The 22120-nt window shown below is 35.7% G+C and overlaps 4 protein-coding genes across 4 annotated transcripts; 2 read left to right on the top strand and 2 right to left on the bottom strand.

The window, feature by feature from the left end:
* On the top strand, window positions 1-690 carry LOC122304888 (O-fucosyltransferase 13-like). Its single transcript, XM_043117153.1, has one exon. It carries the CDS (start codon window positions 1-3, stop codon window positions 688-690), a length of 690 nt encoding a protein of 229 aa, XP_042973087.1.
* Window positions 691-4984: 4294 nt separating this feature from the next.
* On the bottom strand, window positions 4985-8875 carry LOC122304873 (bark storage protein A-like). Its single transcript, XM_043117137.1, has 5 exons — window positions 8441-8875; window positions 8174-8241; window positions 7876-8031; window positions 5579-5833; window positions 4985-5374 (listed from the first exon to the last, which is right to left on the bottom strand). The coding sequence occupies exons 1-5, from the start codon at window positions 8685-8687 to the stop codon at window positions 5039-5041; spliced, it is 1062 nt and encodes a 353-aa protein (XP_042973071.1). The 5' UTR covers window positions 8688-8875; the 3' UTR covers window positions 4985-5038.
* LOC122304874 lies at window positions 6355-7657 on the top strand. The gene is made up of 2 exons (XM_043117138.1): window positions 6355-6910; window positions 7028-7657. Exons 1-2 carry the CDS (start codon window positions 6838-6840, stop codon window positions 7333-7335), a joined length of 381 nt encoding a protein of 126 aa, XP_042973072.1. The 5' UTR covers window positions 6355-6837; the 3' UTR covers window positions 7336-7657.
* A 7679-nt stretch (window positions 8876-16554) lies between the features above and the next one.
* Window positions 16555-20203, bottom strand: LOC122304871 (transcription factor bHLH68-like). The gene is made up of 9 exons (XM_043117134.1): window positions 19754-20203; window positions 19155-19464; window positions 18716-18790; window positions 18296-18361; window positions 17962-18027; window positions 17676-17732; window positions 17492-17536; window positions 17131-17178; window positions 16555-16937 (listed from the first exon to the last, which is right to left on the bottom strand). Exons 1-9 carry the CDS (start codon window positions 19981-19983, stop codon window positions 16803-16805), a joined length of 1032 nt encoding a protein of 343 aa, XP_042973068.1. The 5' UTR covers window positions 19984-20203; the 3' UTR covers window positions 16555-16802.
* Window positions 20204-22120: the final 1917 nt, after the last annotated feature.

The following is a 22120-nucleotide window of genomic DNA, read 5'->3' as shown; positions in this document are numbered from 1 at the left end:
ATGGATTTATGCCTCACAAGATCCTTGGAGAAGAAAGCCTCTGAGCTTCTAGAAGCTATACCCAAACCTTTTATCTCGCTTCACCTTCGCTTTGAACCGGACATGGTAGCTTACAGCCAATGCCAATACTCGGGTCTTTCTTCAGCCTTCATCAAAACCATTGAGGCAGCACAAGGAGATAGAAAACCATGGACTGGAGAGTTGGCCTGCATTTGGAGAAAACGGGGGAAGTGTCCCCTTACGCCTAATGAGATGGCCTTCATACTTCAAGCACTTTCCATCCCGACAAACACAAATATATATCTGGCAGCCGGGGATGGGCTTATGGAAATTGAAGGTTTAACATCTGTTTACACCAATGTAGTCACTAAGTCTAGCCTCCTTAGTGGTGAGGATTTCACAAGCATGCATGGGAACACGAAAGCTGCATTGGATTATCACGTGTCTATTAATAGTGATTCTTACGTGGCAACATATTTTGGAAATATGGACAAGATGGTTGCTGCAATGCGAGTTTTCAAGGGGCTGTACAAAACTCTTTTCTTAAGCAGAAGAGCTTTTGCTGATTTCACGTCGCAGGGCTTGAGAGGGAGAGAATTGATGCAAGCTCTGTGGAAGGCTCATAGAGATGATTATGTCATAGGAAGAGAGTCTGCTTTGCCCGACTGTTTTCGTGAGGTTAAATTGTAATTTTACGTTTCAGATATTTATTTGTATTTGTTTGTTTCTTCTTTGTTTTTCAAATTTTGAGGTCATATTACCCAAAAGAAATCCTTGTAAGGTTTCCTCTGCAGTTTATGTCTTGCGGGTAACTTGCGAGGGAAGAAAGAAAAAGGAAAAAAGTAAATGCTGGTTGCACACGCCGGGTTTCGCTGAATGTCAATACGTGAAGGAAGAGGGGAGGCAGAACGATAAGGCCCGGGGGAATCCTCGATGCGGTGAGCAACGCACCATTTCATTAATCGTACCACGTGGACGGCGTGTACGCGAAGGGTACGCGACGCCGTGTGCAAATAGCATTTCTGTATTAATAAATTTGGAAGTTTAAAGGCTTTGTAACTTGAATTATATTTTTTATTTAAGTTTCATTTACATAGTTGCCTTCAACGTAACATACGTACGCGCGTAAGCTCTTCAACTTCTCATTCTTAAGTTGGAGTTAAAGAAGTCATGAAGTTTACGACAAGAAAATTAAATCTAAAAAAAGAAAATAAATTTAACATTATAAGTACTCCGGCCCATGCATACATATAGCATGCAGCATGCTGAACAACATATATATTAATTAAAGGCAATCATGAGACCGTCTAAATAATATATAGATACTTCAAAGTAATATTCTTTGGAACTAGCTAGGCTTGTGCTGCTGAGTTCATGCTTAAGTTCTCGATATATGGAGTTCATGCTGTTGAGGTAGAAACCTCTCTGATGGGGTTCGTGCTTTCTTTTGCTGATCTTTTTCTATGTTTTGTGTTCACTTTTCAACAAGGGAAATGGTAGCGGACCTGCTCAACCTTCCCATTTAGATGTCCTGCTTGACGTGGACACGACACCTAGTTGGTGTTTTCTTTTCTTTTTTTCACCGCAACACGAGACTAGTCAACCTTCCATCCTTCCATTTTATTTGACTTCCCTCTGTTAGTTGCTTTCTTGTGATAACCTCTACCCCATTCGACTCACCCCCCCCGCCCCCCAATTTATGTATTGTAACCTCTGCATTTTCCCACTCCATTTCATTTTCCGTTAAATTAGTGCCCAATTCGATTGCACCCAAACTCATCCCCGACCTCTGCATTTTATCTCCTTCCAGTTGGGGTGGCATTTTCCCGAAAAACCCCCGACATCGGGTACCATTTCAGAATCCCAGACGATGGGGTTACCATTTTCGTCTCCTTCACAGTGGGCCTAGCATTTAGTCTCCTCCAGGTGATGGTTGATTTCTTCTGCTTTTGGTAAATGAAACTTGAGATCATTGTGCGATGGTTGAAATCTGTATTTGGGATTGGTCTTGTAAATGGGTTTTGTGTGATGGTTGAAATCTGTATGTGGGATGGGTCTTGTAAATTTTTTGAAATTTGTATTTGGGATGGGTCACCGTTAAACAAGCTTATTTGCAGAGCACCAAGTGCTCGACAGAATGCCACAATGGATGAACCCTGCACTTATCCAAAACCTAAGGCCACTTAATTTTTCACAAAGCTTATTTGGGATGGGTCAAGTGTCATGCATGTTGATCTAAACATATATATTTATGTTCTTAATTTCTGCAGTAAACTTTAAGCTCATGTTTTTTTTCTATATACGAAATGAATTAAGAAAATACGTGACAATTAATAATACATAATTTGAAAACATTCTCCAGTTTTGAATTTGAACTTTGGACATGTGAATGCTCATTGATTCTGTTACACATTATTTCAAATATATATATGATGGAGGGGTACCTATCCTGCAAACATATATATATGTTTAAGCCGAAGCTATTTGTTTTGCCTATGATTCATACGGGCCATTAGTTTTGCACGATATTTGTACCGTACACTAATAACCGGGTTTTTAATTGTGTTACTTGTTATGCTGCAAATACACAATAGGTCTTGATTGATTACAATGTCTGAAGTACGTAGTAGTACTAACAATAACTCACGCTCAAAAAACTCTTGGCAAAATGAATACCCAATATGCTTTTGTGGTATTAAAGCATGTCGATGAACTGCACATATGGAGGATAATGAGGGGCACCGATTTTTTAGTTGCCAAAACTTTGAGGTATGATATTTCACTCTTGTTTATACTTTAAAAAAAAAACTAGAAATATATATATTTCACTCTGGTTTGCTAAGAAGTGAACGGTAATCCTTGTTTGATAATGTGTTGGTTTATTTTGCAGACTGGGCATTCTTGCAGATATTTTTGTTGGTTTGATCTGGAAATACCACTATATGGTGAGAAGTGAATCAACTGTTTAAAAACCGAAATTCAAAAGATACAATTGGCAATGAATATTTAAACAACTCAACATCAACTAGAAATAGAGATTGAGAGGCGCAAGATAAAGTTTGAGAGGGTCATTGTAGTTTTAATTTCAATGTCATTGGTACTTTGTTTAGCCATGATTTTTAGGAAATTATGAGACAAGATGTAATGTATGAAGTTAATTTCATGTAATCTTTTGAGAAATTACATGTTGGGAAATCTCTTGATGTATATGTTTGCTTGCTAGAAATTAGAATGTTGTAGAAACAGCCTTGTGATAGGTCATCGAGAATGGATGGTTGGATTTCTCTTTCACTTTAGAAGTTATTTAAATGTTTGACTTGTTATTCTTGGCTGTTGTGGATCTAAGGGCTTATGGAACTTCTATCCATAGCTTTTGAATGAACTACCTCAGCCGTGTGCAGCTTTAATATGTTGGAAATTCTGTTCGAATATCATTATTATATAACTGGCTATATATTGTGTGGGCAAGAAAAACCTTAACCATGTGGGAACTTAATTTTCTTGAAGTTGATATTGGAAACGTGGGAAAAGGAAAGGAACATGCGGGAACTTCCTTTCTTGATGTTCAACTCTATGTAATTTTTGCCTAGCATTCTGAGTATTGTATGCACATGAGTGCAGGCTTTCAAATACATTTATCTAAAGAAATGCGGCACCACCTACTATATAATTGAATAGATTTCTGCATAATTGAATATCTAAAGAAATGCAGCACCATTTCATTTGAATATAATTGAATACATTTATCTAAAGAAATGCGGCACCACTTGCTATATCATTTATTGCATTCAATTGAATATATTTATGCAGAATTATGTCCTTGATCAACACATGTCATGGATTCTACCAATCACCAAAAAAGTTTTAGTGTGGTCCCTCCCAAAAAATTGTAGTTTCATTACAAAGCTAGCAAACAAAAAAGTGGTCCCTCTCAAACAATTGCATTTTCATTTCAAAACTAGCTCCCAAAAATAGTGGTCCCTTCTAAAATCAACCAGCTAGCTACCAAAAGCATATCTACCAATTACCAAAGTCTTGATGAAGAGCCTTCGTAGTATATCCTTGATTAGTTTTGTCCTATGGGGGCATCCCAAAAATATTAAAAGTGGCAATGCAATTCACTAAAAATATTAACAAAATATATATTTTTTTTTTTACATTACCTGTGAGTTATAAGCAGTCTGTCCAATGCCAAAATAATTCGTAGCAGTCGAAGGAGTTGCAGAAAAATCTGGCGCATGTGTCCAAACTTGACTTTTGTTGATCCTAGCGTTAAAAGTATAATTTGGCAATAAATGAAATAAGAAACAACTAAATGAAAGCCTTAATACACTCAATGAGCTCTCAAAATCTCATAAAAGGAGTTCTCTATCTTTTCTCTTTGTTTTGGCAACTCCTAATGCATCAAATAATGAAAAGCAATATGTATTTATACTATACGGCATAGAAAACCTTAATTTTTGAACATTCAGTCGAGCAAAGTGTCAAACGAACAATCTGTTGGCGCTAACTTGAGTTAACTATCAAGCGAGTGTTGAGCCAACAATCTATCTGGGGCTCACTCATGCAGATTGTCGACCGAAGTGTCGAGCCAAAGTTCGCTCCAGCAAGAGTCGAGCCACAATCAAGCAAAGTCTTCAGAATGATGTTTTCAACAAGAATCAAGCCACAATCAACATAATATAATCACTCAATCTTGTGATTGATCGTGAAATATTATTAAATATATACTTCCAGAGTATGGATGATATAGCACATCATTCAATCATAATATATATGCTATGTTTTTAAAATTGCTTACATAAATCCTAATTTTTCTAGGACATGGCATTTTATAATAAGATGGAAGTACCACGTATCCGGTATTTCATGACTCATGTTTAATAATAAGTTTATTAGTCAAACCCATATTTATGTTGAGAATATATATATATATATATTTGTTTTTTGGTCAATGGTCAATTATTGATAGAAGATTATGGAGTTTTTGAATAAGACCTTTAATTTGATGCATACAAGAATATAATAAAACTAGTAATTAATACAATAGGGTGATGAATCTAACAACGGCATCAACAGCATTTTGAGCTGCCAGTGAGGAGAAGATATTGGCTTCATTGGACAAAGCTGAGCCCCCACCAGCCAAATCAGAGAGAGATCTGATTGCAATAAAAGGTCTCTTCTGTTGAAGACAAACCAAAGCAACCGCAGCACTCTCCATGTCGATTGAAGTGGCATTAAATTTCGTATTCAAGAATGATCTGTAGGCGCTGTTGTCCACAAAAACATTGGCACTGATCCCCCTCTTGACTCTCACAACAACTGGTGTTCTTGGCAGACAAGTTGTGTTTACACAACTCCCCAACTTCAAGTTCTGATGACAAATATATATAAAGATATATAATTCAGAGCTTTATGGTTTTGAACTTTAAATTCTAATTTAGATGGATATATAGACACATCATGTGGGTCCTAACTGCAGCATTTAGTTACCCTATATGGTTTTCGGGTAGGATGAGACCATCCATTAATTCGTCAGATGATTAGAAAATATCACCGAATTGAATAAGATATATACCTTGAGTTTCTTTGCAACTGTGAAGTAATGCTTGTCGACGGGAACCCAAAAGGCATGCTGCCTAACTTCTGGAGTTCCGTTAACTGGGAAGATCTCTTCTGGTTGAAGCCAAACATTGTTCAGAAAATTCCCCACATACTTCCCATTTTGATCAGTTATATTGTTGTAATCAGAAAATCTCAGGTAACCAATATTTCTTGTGTAATCTCCACTAGATTCCAAGGCTAACTCATCATTTTGCCCATCTCCATACCTCTGACATCATTTCAAATGAAACAAAAAAAAAAAAAAAAAAAGCAAACAGAAAGAAGATGAAAAGCTTTGGATTGGTACATTACTTCTTACAAAAACGTAGGTAATTGCAGGTGTAACTGCTGTCACCAAACAGTCAAAAGATTATGTATTGAACAGCCAAATTAAGGTACCACTTTTCTTGATCAATACGGCCCGTGCACGATCAAGGTATAATATGGAATATTAAGTCATATGCATGTGCTTCTTTTGCCTTTTCATAATTCTAAAAGCATCTTAGCTAGATCTATTTGAGGTTATAAATATGCCGGTAATTGAGTTCTTGGATGACGTTTGTTGGACCGTGTTTCAAGCTCAGTCAAATGCCCATGTGTAGAAGAAGAATCCTCAAACACTGCAAGTCTAACTACTATATTTTGACCTGAAAACTTGTTCATACTTTGGCGGACCATGGGCATTTGATAATGATATAAAAACCTAACTAATCTTTCTTTTCTTAGACCCACTTAAAGTAACTATTTTTTTAATCTGCTTCCCAATTCCAGATGAACAGTGATGCTCTCCATTTCAAGCAAAATAGATAGTATCTGTTTAATTGTTGTAAAACACGAGACATTTAATTTTAGGGCTGTGCATAAAGGGCCTTGGGCCCGATCCAGCCGACTAACCGATCCGTCCAATCCGAGCAAAAACGGGTTCATCGGGTCAAGAGATATTAGCGGGTTGTTCTTCATCGAAACCGTCGAACCCGTTTCCTTCACGCCACTACCCGTAGAAATCGTAGCCAGTGGCATTCTTCGTCGTCGTAGACTTTCTGTCACTGCTCCTTTGGCCAGAAAAAGACACATGCATACCCTGAAGAGACCCATCTCACTGCTCGCACGATCTCCATTTTTTTCTCCTGCAACGGCTTCATCGTCTACGATCTAGTGACCCACTTGGCGAGGGCTAATCATCGAGGCAGTGATGAGGGCCAATGTAAGAGATTTTTCCAGTCGGTGTCCCCGATGGCAAAAGATTTGCCCAGAAGGATGCTCTACAAGGACAAGTCTAGAAGCTTCTTGGCGGAGCAAGTTTTGAGTAAGTGTCTCTCATTTATTTGTTTCGTCTTGTGCTCTGTTTGGTTGCCGCTAAATCGACAAAATAAGCTCTGAAAATTGATGATAAAGTAAAACCAAAAAAAATTTTGGATGCTAGAAACAGATCGGAGACAAAATCCAAAACATGGGTCATTCTCAGAAATCAGAAGCAGAGAGAAAAAAAAATCCGATCATGCGAAGCACTCGCTTCAATGTCAGATCAAACCAACAAGATCCCGGTTCCACCCAAAGCTTCTACTTCCTCCTGAGGTGAAGGTCGTCGACGATCTCAAGGTGTACCTGCAGAGGCAGCGTGAGTTTGGGAGGGAAGGAGTAGGAGGAAGAGGAAAAGGGGGGACGGACGATGTGCAAGAGGCAGAGTTTGTAAAGCGTGGGTCTGCAACTCAAATTATGAAGATGAAATGATCGAAAGCAAGAAGAACGGGTTCGACCCGACCCGAAAATTCACGGGTCGAATCGGATCTAGTTGATGCTGACGCACCTGCGGGTCGGATCGGATCATGCCCAAATCTGGTCGGATCGGGTCACTGTGCAGGCCTATTTAATTTGATAATCTAGCTGATCAACGGTCAACAGAATGCGAAATGATCAAAATACTTTACACTTTATTCTAATTCAATAGCATCCGTTGAAAATTCCTTTGGCTAGCTATATAACTTGTTGACATGTCTATGATGTCTAGTACTACTGCATATATGGGTGAAAAGATCCACCATTTTATCACTAATTTGGTCCTCTATTCTATATGCTTTTGTTAGAACTGATGAAAAGAATCAAAGATGATGGAATTGGGAAAATAGCAAAAGGAAAAAAAAAAATTATGAAGAAATTAAGATTCAAAAAATTTTCTTATATATTCATATATAATTCCCTTATCATGTCGCATGAGCAAACTGAACATGGAGAGATCAGTGAAGAGAAATGATATATTTTTTTCAGTAGTACCTGCCAGTTCCAAAGACCTGTATGAGCCCAATATTGGGCAACAGTAACATCTCCAACTTGGAGATTAGGATTTGCATTTCCAGCAATTCCATAGTGCACAACACCTTTCACTCTGAAAAGGATTAGCAGTAATTCTGTGGCTATACCTGCATTAAGCTAGTCGATGAAGAAATGAATAAGCAATCATGAAGCAGCACGCCGATATCCAATGAAACCCCAAATTAATATATATTATGAAACAGAGGAAAAGTAGAAGGGAAGCTGCTACAAAAGATACTGCAGTACTACATGTACATACCATGCTCAATCCTGTCATAACAACAATAACCTTCTCATTTGCCAGCTCTCCAAATCGAAACCTTCTTCCTGCATATATGTGACCACATCAAAATCATCAAGCAATTCATGATCAGCTGATCGATTAAAAACAATCATCTGTAAAAACCAAAAAAGTTCTAAATCATGATCAACTTGTGAAACACAGTGCAGAAGCAACTAATTCATGATCACCATAGGAAATATATCCATATATATATATAATAATAAATTTTTGATATATATTTACCTGAAAAGTCCAAGAAGGGAAACTTTTCATCAGCCACAAAGCTGGGAGACTGGAGAAGAGGGTCCAACTCAAAGGAGTTTGGCACCACAATACCTAAGTATGGACCCATCTTATTTATTCTATCAATATTTTTCCCTATTTCATGAGAAATTCCCCCATAGCCATAGGCTTCGCTACTCTCGAACCCAACAACCAGTAGTACAACAACAAAACTAATATGCAGCCATATCCTCATGACGCTCACCATCTTTCCCTCCCTAAATCCTAAGTTTAATCTCAAACGTCCTTTCAATGGTACAGAGAGAGATAGAGATAGAGATCATATAAGAGGTGTGCAACGAAGATATATAATTAAAGTTTGACCCTGCAAGCATGCATGTGGGCTTGGAGTGCAATAAGGAAGGCGCTCGATCATTTCTTCGATACTTCTATCCATCCATCATTACTACCTTTCATTTTATATTATATTATTAAGATCGAAGGTCAAGTTGCTAATTAATAAAATTTTAGAGATCAATTAATAAATACTTGACAAGTTTTTTCAAACTCTCTCTCTCTCTCTCTCTCTCTCTAGGGCGGAACTACCAAGGGGGTTGGGAAGTTTTGGTCTCCCAAAATTTTCAAAATTTGATGAAAATTAAAATTTTAAAAGTATTTTTATAAAATAGACTATATGAAAATTAATATTTAGTCTCTTCTATTTATTTATTTTTTATTATTATTATTTTGGCCCACCAAATCAGATTTTTTGGTTTCACCCTTAAGACTTATATATATATATATATATATATATATATAAGTTTTGCTACATACAAGTAAAATCGCGTACTAATCTGCGTATCAATACTGATTACTTCGTATTTAAAATTTAAATTAGCATTATTTTTAATAAAATCTATTTTTTGACCAATCACATTAAATTGATACACATATTAATATACGATTGTTCTTACAACTAGATTAATTATATATATATATATGTATGTATCTATGGAGGTTTATGACTAATTAATATACGTACAAGTCAGGACTTAGAAAACCTCTAAAAACTTGGACGCGCGTATCTGAACGGGAGGAAATTGCTTTTCCTTTTTCATTTGATTGAGAAATCTTATCTCTCACGTACTTAACTTTAGAGGGGCCTTGCATCGTGGAAAACCATGCTGCATGCAATAATTGAGAGTCAATGCTTTGGTGATGGGTGGGTGTATCAAACATATATAAGAGATATTTTCCATGTCCATTTATTTTCTCATACACTTGCTTGACAATTTTAAACATTAATTTGCAAATTTATTTCATTCCTTTCTTAAAAACTTCTTTCTTAGTATATATTCTGGCCATAAAAAATGCAATTATGCTTCTTAATTAGCAAGTTAATTTCCAAAAAATAAATCAATCTTGCCTATTTCTCTGTAAAATAAAAAAGGAAATAATTATTACCTGTTTTAACATTTGAAAGAAAGAAATTAAGCTCATGTACCAATTTAAGATATTTTACAGATGATTTTCATAAGAAGTAAAATAAACCACAAGATTTAGGTTTGGTTTCTCATAAATGCAAAGGAGATCATAATATTCTAAGAAAAAAATAATTATTTTATTTGCGATGAAAAAACATGATCATTTTCTTCGCAAATATCTAATCATAAATAAATAATTTTCTTATAATATAATAAAATATTAAGATTGCTGATAAGAAAAATTTGCTTAAGAAATTAAAACACGATCTAGTATTTAGCTGGCAGGCATTGATTTGTCCCATCAGGAATACTAAACAAAATGATACACAAATGGTTCGATTCTCTGGTTCACACCTTCTCATAAGGGCTGTTCATTTGGGTTCCAACCGGGGTATATCCAAACCGGAACCCGAATTTGAAATCCGGGCCGAAACCCGGACTGGGTTAGCCCAGGTCATATCCAGGCTGGAACTTGGATGAACCCAGGTTTTGCAAAACCCGGATTCCGGGTTCCAGATTGAACCAGCTTTTTTTTTCTTTTTCTTTTTTCTTTTTTTTTCTGATGCTTTAAAAGCATAATTTCTTTTTAAATAAAAACCTATATTATATTAAAGATTTTTTTAAGAAAAATCAATGTTGAAAAGCATAATTCTCTTTATATAAAAGCCTATATTTATTATAGAAAATTTTTAAAAAATGTTGAAAATCATACTTTTTTTCTTTAAAGAAGCCTATATTTTGTCAAAATTTTTCTAAGAGGTAATGCTAAAAAGCATAAAATTGTCCAGAATAATAAAATATATAAAAATGAAAAACTAAAATGCATACAATCCACTAGATATTAGATTACATTACAAAATATAAAATTACAAGATATGAGTTACATATCAATAACAGTCTTTCATGTGATTTAATCACACCAAATAAAACTTCAAGTATATTCGTTATAACCACCCAAATGGAAGACAACCGCTACATTGAATTTCTAGTATATTCTCTGCAGCCACTCAAACTGAAGAGTAAGAATGTATTTCAACAGATAAAAACACAAACCATGAAAAGGAACACTAAATTCTCCATTTACATAACTTGGTGAATAAAAAAAATAGATAGATAAAACTAAGGATATGACAACTCCAACATAATAGGTTATCAAGCCAATCAATTGGACTGCTCCAGGGTGTGATTTTAGGTACTGCTCCAGTTGCTTTATGTTGTTGATCTCCTCTCCAGTAGGAGCAACAAACATGATCTCATTCTTCCTAGGTGTACCTCCTTTCTTGGCTAAGAACTGATGGGAAAACAGAAAGCAGAGGCACACATCAAGTGGTACACAACAAGTTTTATGAGCTAATAACAAAATCAACTGAACTTGTTCTTGAAGACTTCCCATCATAAATTCAGTACTGTTATGATAGAATGCACAAGGTCGACTCAGTTTTTATTTAAGCATAAAATAAAACAATATAAAGGCAAATATCAATTTAAGAGTGAGAAAAGGGGGGGAAAAAACAAAAGGTATATTAAATGTGTGTTCTCACTTCTCAGCTATCCTCTTTTAGTAGTCACACAGCTATCCTACACATTTCTATTGTGCTCCTTCAGTCATTAGATGAAACTTCCTACAGATCTCATGAGGTGGTGATCATTAATTTTCTAGTAGGATATAAATTCAGTACTCTCGAAATTACAAAAAGATTATGTGTGAAGTCCTCAAAATTCAAGCAGAAGAAAGACCAGAACCTGTATAACATATATGACAGAGCATTCAAGGCATGCACAGATTAAAGCCTATTTTGACTTTGTGGAAAAACATATGTACCCAAGCTTTGATTTTGAAGTAGGAGATCACAAACCATAAGAGCAAGGATGGGTCTGTTTCTGACTTCAGATCATGTTTACTTGAAGAAGTTAACACTGGTTGACTAAGCAGAAGTGGTGAAGCTGAATATATGACCAGAATTTGATTACATCAAATGCTACCGAGCAGCATACTACAATTTCGTCTCAGTGGTTACTTACCGATCATGGCTAGTTCAGGATTGGTTTTTAGTTGGCATAAATTAAACTAAAAAGAGTCTGAAACCCACACAAACATCTGTGGGTGGTAACTGTTGTCTTTCTTGTAATATCATGAGTACAATTGTATCGTTTAGCAAGAGAATACTAAGCAATTTTAGCATTACCAAACTTGAGAATCAAGTTATGGATGAAAGGAACAAAAGTGTTGATAAATCAAGACAAGATTTTGTAGTGGATACTATTCCAATCTTCAAGGTGGTATGCAAAAATATCAAGATTCACACCATCATGTGGCTTGGGTGCAATAATATCACCAGAGACATAGCGCCATAATTTACGGCTTTTAATAAATATTTTCATATTTTAAGCTCACATATTATAATTAGATCCATCTATAATATTAGGATGAACAATAGTGTCAAGGTTAGATGAGGTGTGAGATGTTTTTTTTTTTTTTGTCAACAATCAAAGGTCAATGGTCAACAATGACATGTCAGATAGGGTGGCAGACACTATGGCAGCTGAGGTGGTGGAATGTGTAAATTGGGTTTGGACAAACATGGACTTAAAGAGAAAAAGGCTTGGAAAAAGGGAAAAGTTACTTGAGCTGGGCCGGAATGTAGCTGGGCTGAAAGTAGATGGATTTGGCAAGTGTGGCGCGTGTGAGACTAGGGCAGAGAGACGAGGCGCGTGTGGTGCATGTTGCAAGTGTGAAAAATGTGCCAATGAGAGAAGGGGCACATGCGGTACTAGAATGAGAAGCCGTTTAGACAAAAACATCGAGAAAATTCTCAGGACTCCCTTTATAATCTGAGTTGATGAGAATCTGAGCAATAAATTAATGAACATAAACACGTGAGAAACCCACTGCCAAGTGTAGAGAATGCCATGTGCTGATGTGGAAGAAAGGAACACCAAAATAAGGGCTTAAACGGACAGAGAAAATCAGAGACACCTGGCCATTGGAAGCTCCTATGCCATGTTGAAATAGAGACAAAGTTTTGAAGAATAACACGTATATTTTCTGCGTAAATCAAACTGTACAAAGGAGATCAATAGATATATAGATGAATATGGCCAATGTAAATAAGATATGTAATACAATGAAGAAAATATTCTAATCTAGAGAAATTATAGAAAATTAAGAATATTTCCATAATATTCTAAGAATATTAGGGAATATGCTAATCTATTTAAAGAATAGAAAATACACTAATATATATATATAAAACGTGTATGTATTTATATCCACATGATATGTATATACTTGAAGTGAAAAGCAAATGATAATAAGTCAAATCGAATTTGATGGTCTTTTGTAAGTTAGGACGTGTAATACGATAATCAAAGCTGGAAACATACGCTAAGTTAAGTAGTAAGTAATCGTCCTTTTGAAGAAAACAGGGACGTGCAGTAATACTAGTGGTGGGCAGATCAGATAGAGCTAGACGACAACAGAAAAGTACTTCACCAAGACATCGATGTGCCAACCCCACGTGGGATAGGTCCCAGCTCTGTAGCAAAGCACGCACGCACGCACCCATACGTACGTTTTTGCAAACAAGAATATTGATTCTTTCCTCTCAAGATACAGACATGGGGTCGCATCATGTTATGTCTAGGTATACTTTGGTTTGCTGTGCTCTCGAACATGATTCTGATCGAAATGTCCGTTAAAAAACATTCATTCATGCGTCTTTTATTTGAAGGCATGTTGTTTACAGTTCGAATGAACAAGGAGGAGTTCTATCTTAGATAGCCTTGGAGGATCAAATTTCAACGTGAGAGAGAGGAAATTCAGAATTAGCAAGCTGATGTTCTTTGTAGACAAGGACACAGCACCTGAAAACTTCAACGTTGGGACTTTGTGGGCATGCTGATGATCATGACCATATCTATCTATCTCATCTATCAACTTCTTTTGAATATAACTTGTGAACAACCCAAGCAATTATTTACAACCCGAGGCTATATATAGCTAGTTAATTTAACTCATCTTTTTTCTTTTTCCTTGGAATCTCTGATCACAGCTCAGAAGATCGTGGCCGTAGTATCTGGAAAATTAAGTTTTTGTTGATGATTTGACGGAGGGTTTGATGGAGTTGTTGAGTGGATCGACCGGATATATATTACATGCAAACAAAAAACTACATATATGATATATATATATATAGAGAGAGAGAGAGAGAGAGAGAGAGAGAGAGAGAGAGAGAGAGAGAGAGAGAGAGAGAGAGAGAGAGAGATCAGCTTATGAAGTAAAAGAAAAAGGGCCGTGGAATTATGTTCACAACCAAGCTAATTTAAGAGGTTTTTGGTTTCCTCAAATTAGAACCTGCATTTTTCTCTTGTTATGCAGGCATGCACCTGACAATTTGTGACAAATTAGCCAAACACCACATGATCAAGATCGATTTCAATTAATTAGTAAGAAATGAGATTTAATTTATAGGTAATAATTAGGTAAATGGAGACATTAAACGAAAAAGGTCTGCAGCTATATATATATCAGGTTAATACGTACTAATTATATATAATGTGGGCCAGTAGTACTGTAGATGTCAAATTTGAAAATGTGATGGAATTATAATTTTAATTATATTTTCTTGATTTGGAGATCATAAAAGTTCTTTAACTTTTATAATGATTTTAAGCAACTCCAACTTTTACTAGTGTTCACATTCTACAAAATTTTTCAAGAAATACAACCTTATGACTACAAAGATCAAGTACTACTATTGTCACTTCAAAAAGGCATTCAACAACTAAGGTAGTTATGATAGATATGCTTGATGCAACTGATGAGGCGGGGAATCGTCGGTGACCAACTATGTACGACATGATCATCGGGATTCTCTACAGTTTTTTTTTTTTAACCTTAAATACTTTCTACATTACAAAAAGAGATGGACACAACATGTAGACTTCCACAATATTACTGTGGAGTACTTTATATATAATATATTTTTTAAAAAATTATAGAAAGTAGTGTAGGAAATTTGTGGGAAATCCTTGCTTATAATATTTTGTGCTTGATGTATACATATAATTGATTATTCATTCATTTATAAGTAGCAATGAAGAATTTTAATCATTATTGATCATCATGTTAATATCATGAAGACTCAGTTTTTCATTTATAAACAATATCTTTGATCTCATATTGCATTTAACATTAATGGAAACAATTAACTTCTTCAATGATCAAGAGAGTACTCTAATTTGTCGCTAAAGTGTATGCAATCGTGGCACTATTAATGTTTTCATTGACAATGAATGATGATCTTCATGATCTATATGTTCTCAAATCTTAGTATTTCTCTTGCATATGATAATTAATTAGTCGTCACAAAAATAATTTGCCACTAATATATAATGCTAGCTAGCTATATATATACCCATCTCAAGACGCGCGGGAATAAATAGTTATGGCTTGTTCCTATTTCTTGAAAAATTATCGAAAAAAAATGAAAATGAAAATAAAAATGACTAGTCTTGCTTCCAATTTAGGACCGGTATATAAAATTAGCACTTCAAAAGCAAATTAAGCATGGACCAAAACTCCTACGTACATACCGGCCTAGATCATATATAGCAAAAGCTCGAGCTAGCTAACAAAATATCAAGTACATATTGCATGTTTGTTACAAATTATAAACAAAACACAAAAGAATAATTAGAAAGACCTTATCGATCTCTAAATTGCTTGCAACCCTAGATCAATCGCGACCAGATTGATCAAGTACTAGTGGAATCATAAGATAATGTTATAACTATAAATATTATATATATATATATATATATATATATATATATATATATATATATATATTATTACTTGGAGATGATCTATTGATTCCCTTTGCTTTGTTGCTTAACGAGAAATTATATGTCTTAATTTCTTTCTTAGCTAGCTTCAATTCCCTTAACCTTATAAACTTCTTTAACTTTAGCTAGTAATTAATTAATTAGGAGAAGACCAAGAGTAAATGAGCCTCATTATGTAAGATAAGAAAATAACATAATCCAGTTGCAAGTCGTAGACCAATTCGCTTAAAACTTCAAGTGTAAACCTTTGAACTCCCAATCATGATATGGTTTAACATGACATCGGAGCAAGGATCCTTCTTCAAAAATGATATATTTTGATTTAAAAGATAGGTAATTATCTCCATGAGAATGGTGAGATTTAATAAATTCATGTCATGTACTTTCTCAAGTTTCCTGTAGGTGATCGGCTTTATGGATGAATTTCTTATTTTATGAGCTCACATGTTCGAACGAATTGTTTAGTTTTCTCTTCGCTTACATGCTATCCTTGCACGCGATTTTTGTAAATATCTTTGATGTCGCGTGAATTTTGTGCCCGGCCCATTACAAATAGAGCAAAATTTGGTCTATACAAAAATTTTACAAAAGTAAATATGTAAACTGATATAATTTGATATGATATGTTATATTGTAAAGTAGATCTAACATATCAGATCGAACCACATCATTGTAAGTTTAGTTTTTAAGATCTTTATGTACGTGCATCGTTATGTGCACTTTAACAGTTTTGATTTTTAAAATGATCGATTGATCAATACTAACACTGCATGCATATACAAAGGAAAGCATTGTAGCAGCAGCTTTAGGATGAAGATAGATAATTAAAGCTTAATCGACATAAATTCGAGTCTTAATTCAGAACTTGCGCGCAAATCCTAGCTAGCAAGCCAACATGTACAGCACAAATGCATTGTGAGAGATTCAAGATTGTATAGCATCATGAGCAATCAGCCTTAGATATTAGCAGAGTGACTGCTCATGATGTTATATCGTTTCTGTGAACCTCTAATTACTGTGCTGCATATGCTACCAGCAGCTTAAAAATCCATCTACCGGAAGCCCCCGCCGAGAGCCGGAGCCCAATAATCTGCTCCATTGTCGCTCCCGACTTGCAATGTGCATGAAACTGGAACCAGACATAACCCTCGACTCTTCAGGTCTTTCTTTGCCTCTTCATGAGAATCCTATAACAATTTCAAATGAATAAAAAAAGAAAAAGGTTTGCATATTAATTCCATTTCGACTTTTAGGTTTACAAAAAAGCTTTACATGGAAAAAAGGTGACAGAATCTTTTCTTTTAAGAAGACAGGAGTATACTACTATATATATATATATATATAAATACACACACATTTATGTAGTCAAGAACTACGTACCTGCTCAGGAGCTCCTTTCCCGGCCTTGATACAGTTGTCATTCAGCAGCTGATCATAAAAAGGGGCCGGGGGACAAACGTGTCAAAAGCATTAGAAATTTTAATTACTTTGTGAAACTTTAAAAATTTAGAAATTTGAACAAGTTAATTAGTCTATAATCATTAATATTTTTGTTGGATTTAATATGGATTGAAATCTATATACATGATCTTATAGCATGATCTTTAATCTTGAAGCTAGCACTTAGTTTAATTTCTAGTATAGCAAACACAGAGAAGTAGTAGCTAGCTTTTCCAAATGTAAGTTCCCTACACTCAGCTACACCGCCATTTAAGGAGGCAATGGATCCAATAAAGCATACCTGACCAGGGTCTTCTGGAAATATACAATTCCTCTCTCCTTGAACCTAACAAGATTACACAATAACAAAATAGCAATCATTATTTAATTCATGCCACATTATTGACCATGAAAACATCAGCACATGCCTTGAGAGAGAGAGAGAGAGAGAGAGATCAGATGGGTTTATATAAGCAGTGACTTACTGCTTGTTGCTGCCTCATGTTTCCTGATCCACTGCCCAAGTAAGGTAGGCTGAGGGCCTGCATGTATCCAAGGCATGGAGAAAAAATTTAAGCAAGTGCTGTATGTATGCATAATATATGAAAAACTTCAATAATTAACTAAACAGTATTTTTTTTTTTATAATCAATTAACTAAACAGCATTATTGAAAGAAGATTGAGAAAATAAACTTTTAACAGGGCAATCTCTAGCTAGCTGAGCTCCTCCTGGTTGTTTATAAAAATAAATGAAGGAGAAGAAACATCACCTCAATTTGACTCTGAAGGAATCTGATGTACCCAATAGCTTCTAACAACACAGAGGCTGTGTCAGTCTGCAAAAGGTTAAAAAGTACCACACACCACAACCGTCCAAAGTCATATTTCCATGTCTTCTTTAATAGTTAAAGAGAAAACCCCGAGTCTAGTAACTTGAGAAAAAGACGGAGAAAGGAAGCTTTCGCATACGGAAAGAATTTCTCTTTATGTAATTCCTCAGAAAGATCGTGAATTAATGTTGTTCCATTACGTCAGTTTTATGTATACCAAATATTTTAAACTTAATTTGAGGCATCTTAATTATCTAGCTAGTTTAGGCATTACCTTCCCAAATGGAGATACTAGCTGGTGGAGAGTTGTAATTCTGTCACCTAGCTTCTCCTTCCTCACCTGATGATCATGTACGTGTAAAAATATAACACAGAAGATTAGAAGGCGGATGAGGCATGGTTGCAACCTAATTACATATGGTTTTTTCTTTGGTACTGGAATAACCTGATTAATTTCTGTTTTGGTGGATAAATTGGAGAGGAAAAGATAGAGAATCATCACTATTGAAAAGTGACAATCAAGAAAGACAACAGTTACCACCCACAGATGTTTGTGTGTGTTTGTTGTGTATGCATGTGTGGGTATGGACCTGTGATGTGTGGGGTTGTATGTTTGGGAGGGGGGGGGGGGGGGGGGGCGCGCGGGGAGAGTTTGGGGATCATGGCACAAGGTGTTTTGCTTTGTAAACATTACCTTGAATGTACTTTGGGCTGAAGAAGGTTGAACCCTAGCTTTCTTAAGTGCCCCACCAGTTGCAGTGCTGTTACACTTCAGAAAGGAAAGATTAATGTAATTAAGAGCCCTCATTGCCTTGCACTTATGGAAAAAACTTGCACAAAAGAAGAAGCAATTTAGTCGGATAAGAGTTAAAGAGGGGTTGTGGTGAAGCCCCTCTCCGGCCCAGCCTCCCCCCCCCCCCCCCCCCCCCCCCCTCCCCTCCCAACAAAAAAAAAAAAAAAAAAAAAAAGAAATAATCACGTCGACCTTGATGATCGCTCTTCATCTATTCATGAGTTTAACATGGACCTTCATTTCAGAAAATTATAATCTGAAGAGACTCAATGAAACCCGGGAAAATCAATAATTCTGAAGTCCACAATACAAGGCCGGCTAATCTCAATTCCTATCTTACCTCAGAAGATCGATCGGGTGGTGGGTGCCTCCCATCTGTCTTGTTGCTAGAGAAATCCAACATGTTACTGCTGAAACTTGTCACACAAGACTTTGGAGATGAAGTAGGCATTACTTGAGACCACGTAGGTTTTGCTGCTTGAAACTCCTCACTTCCATGTCCATATACATAGCTGCTTGCAGAGTGTTCTTGCTTGACATTAACAGCAGAAGCGTTTGGAGCTTGACTTAGTAATGGGTCCTCCCAATTCTCTAACCTCCTAGGCTGAAACGGGCTCATACTAAGCTTATCTTCGTCCACCAATCCACCCCTAAGAGAAAAAAATATATATATATCCCCATCCAATCATATTAGACATCTTCCATATGGTTTGAAGAGAGAGAGAGAGAGAGAGAGAGAGAGAGAGAGAGAGAGAGATCAGAGAGAGAGAATTGAAAACGTGTATCATGTAATTAGTTCATAAGATCAACAGAAACAGCGGGAATGATTAATTATGCGTATATCATATAAAGAGAAAGAGGTAAATCTGATAATTAATCATGCAGCCATGGATGCACGTATGTGTGTGAGAGAGAGAGAGAGAGAGAGAGAGAGATTACAGGAGTAGTTGGCTCCAAGACTCTGGAAGCTCCTGGCTATCATGCCAAGAATGAATGGGAAGTGAAGAAGAAGAAGAAGAAGTGGGTGCATATTGAGGGAAACAATTTGGATTAGGCAAGAAAGGAGAAGATGGTTGTGTCGGTGGGCGCATGCTATTGATATTCCACCAGTTAGGGTTTCCGGCCATCATTTGTTGCACCGGTGAGCTCTGCAAAACACCTCTATTCATCCCTAGAAAACTTCCTTTATCTTTCTTCAGTTTCCCCTTTCTAGCTTCTTATTGAAGCTCCCTGGCCAACAAGTCTTTGTAGAAACTTTGAGAGGTCCTCTTACTCAGGATTAAGTAGGGGGAACCCCAAGTCCTGTGCTAGAGAGAATTTGAATAATCATGGAGTCTTGAGAACCTTTGTCTTTGCTTCCTCTCTTTTCCATCTTTCTTTATTGCTTTGCCTTTTTCTTTCTTCCTTTCTTTTATGTTTTTCTTTTTCTTTCCTGCTTTTTCACTGCTTTTACTTTATCTCAAAGTGGGACAGAAAAGGTGGTAGCAATTCCCATATATTAAGAAAACAAAAATATGGATCTCACTAAAGTGACTGTGAGCATAAAATTTTTGGTATATATCAATGCCACGTGGCAAACTGGTATAGGTCGTCGGCATGATGTCTATAAGCATATAAGGGGGACCATAATTAATTAATCTCATGTGCAACATATATATATATATATATATAAAGGTGAAAACCTGTTCATAGATACAAAAAGAAATTTGGACCTTAATCAATTTAATATATATTGATCATATACATACTTGAGGAATTCTATGTTTTTGATATTGATTCATACATTAATCTTACTTATGCGCTGATGTGATCAGTAGCTAGATCATCATGTTGTGCGTACGATATATAGTTCTGTAATCTAGTGTCATGAGCAGTTGAGCACAGCAAGGTTTCATCATTGCTATAATAGCATAAACTTTTCCTTTTCCTATAAAATTTGAATTTGAAACGTAAATCCCACTCTATTACTTTATGATCACTAGGGATAAGGCTCTAGTCAGAGTATGATCTTGTGTTAATTCATACTTAATTGATCAGTACTCTAACGGATCATGTAATATTCTAGCTAGCTTGCTTGTCGTCTTCTCCCCACAAATGAATGAGTAATTTCCTTGATCATGTACGTGGCAGTATGAAAAACATTTTGATCTTTCGAGTACTAATTGGCACTTGATTAATTGAACACTTTTAGCAAAAGTATATATCATTGAGCGGTCCTTTCAAAATGGCAACGTTAAACATTCTTGTCATCCTCTGCGCGCCTTCAAAGTTTTGATCATGCATATGCAGCTAGCAAATATATCAATAGAAATAGCTAGGTAGCTATATATAGTGATCAAAGGAATTGGTCGTACCATGCACCATGAGGGCCGGTGTTGGTTTTACTAATTGTAAGAGGCTCCAACTCCTAATTCTCATGTGGTTTGGTGAGTTTAGAGGTCATGAGTTTGAATTTCCATCGATTTATTCTGTTCATTATTTCTCGCCAGTACTAGCTCATGAGGTACTACGTCCTGAGATAGTGCTAACTTGTGGCTCCTTTCAATCTACGCCCTTCTTGATTAGAGACTTTTCAAGGAAAAAATAAAAAATTTGTGGTACAAGAATATTACAAACAAACGAGTTTTCATATATATATATATATATATATATATATATATATAGTTTGGTTTAATAATATTTATAAATTCTCTTCATATGTCAATAATATATGCACAACTAGGCAACTCATAATTCTCTATCTTTTTTTATAAATAAATAAATAAAAATTAGCCCCTTGATCTTGGTATAGTTTTTTTTTTAATATATATATATAGCTCAATATATAATAAACAGCATGATCTCGTGGTCATGTTTTTTCTATTTATAGAGTTTGATGGCTGCTAGTATTTGTAATTGTACCTATACATTGATCATGGTTATATATGTTAAGCACACAACTTGCCCACCAATGATATGAATCCATTCATGACGATAACACCATTGTAGAAATTTCAACATTGGCATTATATGGTTGTAATATTGGTGCCATCTGCATAAACAAGTAGTGGATGGTGTATGTTCACTAACCATATATGCTTGTTAGTTTGTTGGGTATAATAAAGTTACTTCTCAAAAAAAAAAAAAAGTTTGTTGGTATAAAGGTTTGATTATAATTAGCTAATAAAGCATGGTAAATTTCAGGATGATGACCCCATGGGATTAATTCGCATTTATATATATATATATATATATATATATATATATAGAGAGAGAGAGAGAGAGAGAGAGAGAGAGAGAGAGAGAGAGAGAGAGAGAGAGAGAGAG

The sequence above is a fragment of the Carya illinoinensis genome, chromosome 3, assembly GCF_018687715.1.
Source record: "Carya illinoinensis cultivar Pawnee chromosome 3, C.illinoinensisPawnee_v1, whole genome shotgun sequence".
Classification (NCBI taxonomy): domain Eukaryota; kingdom Viridiplantae; phylum Streptophyta; class Magnoliopsida; order Fagales; family Juglandaceae; genus Carya; species Carya illinoinensis.
The sequence above is the reverse complement of the archived record's forward strand: the minus strand, read 5'-3'. Positions and strand labels throughout refer to the sequence as shown.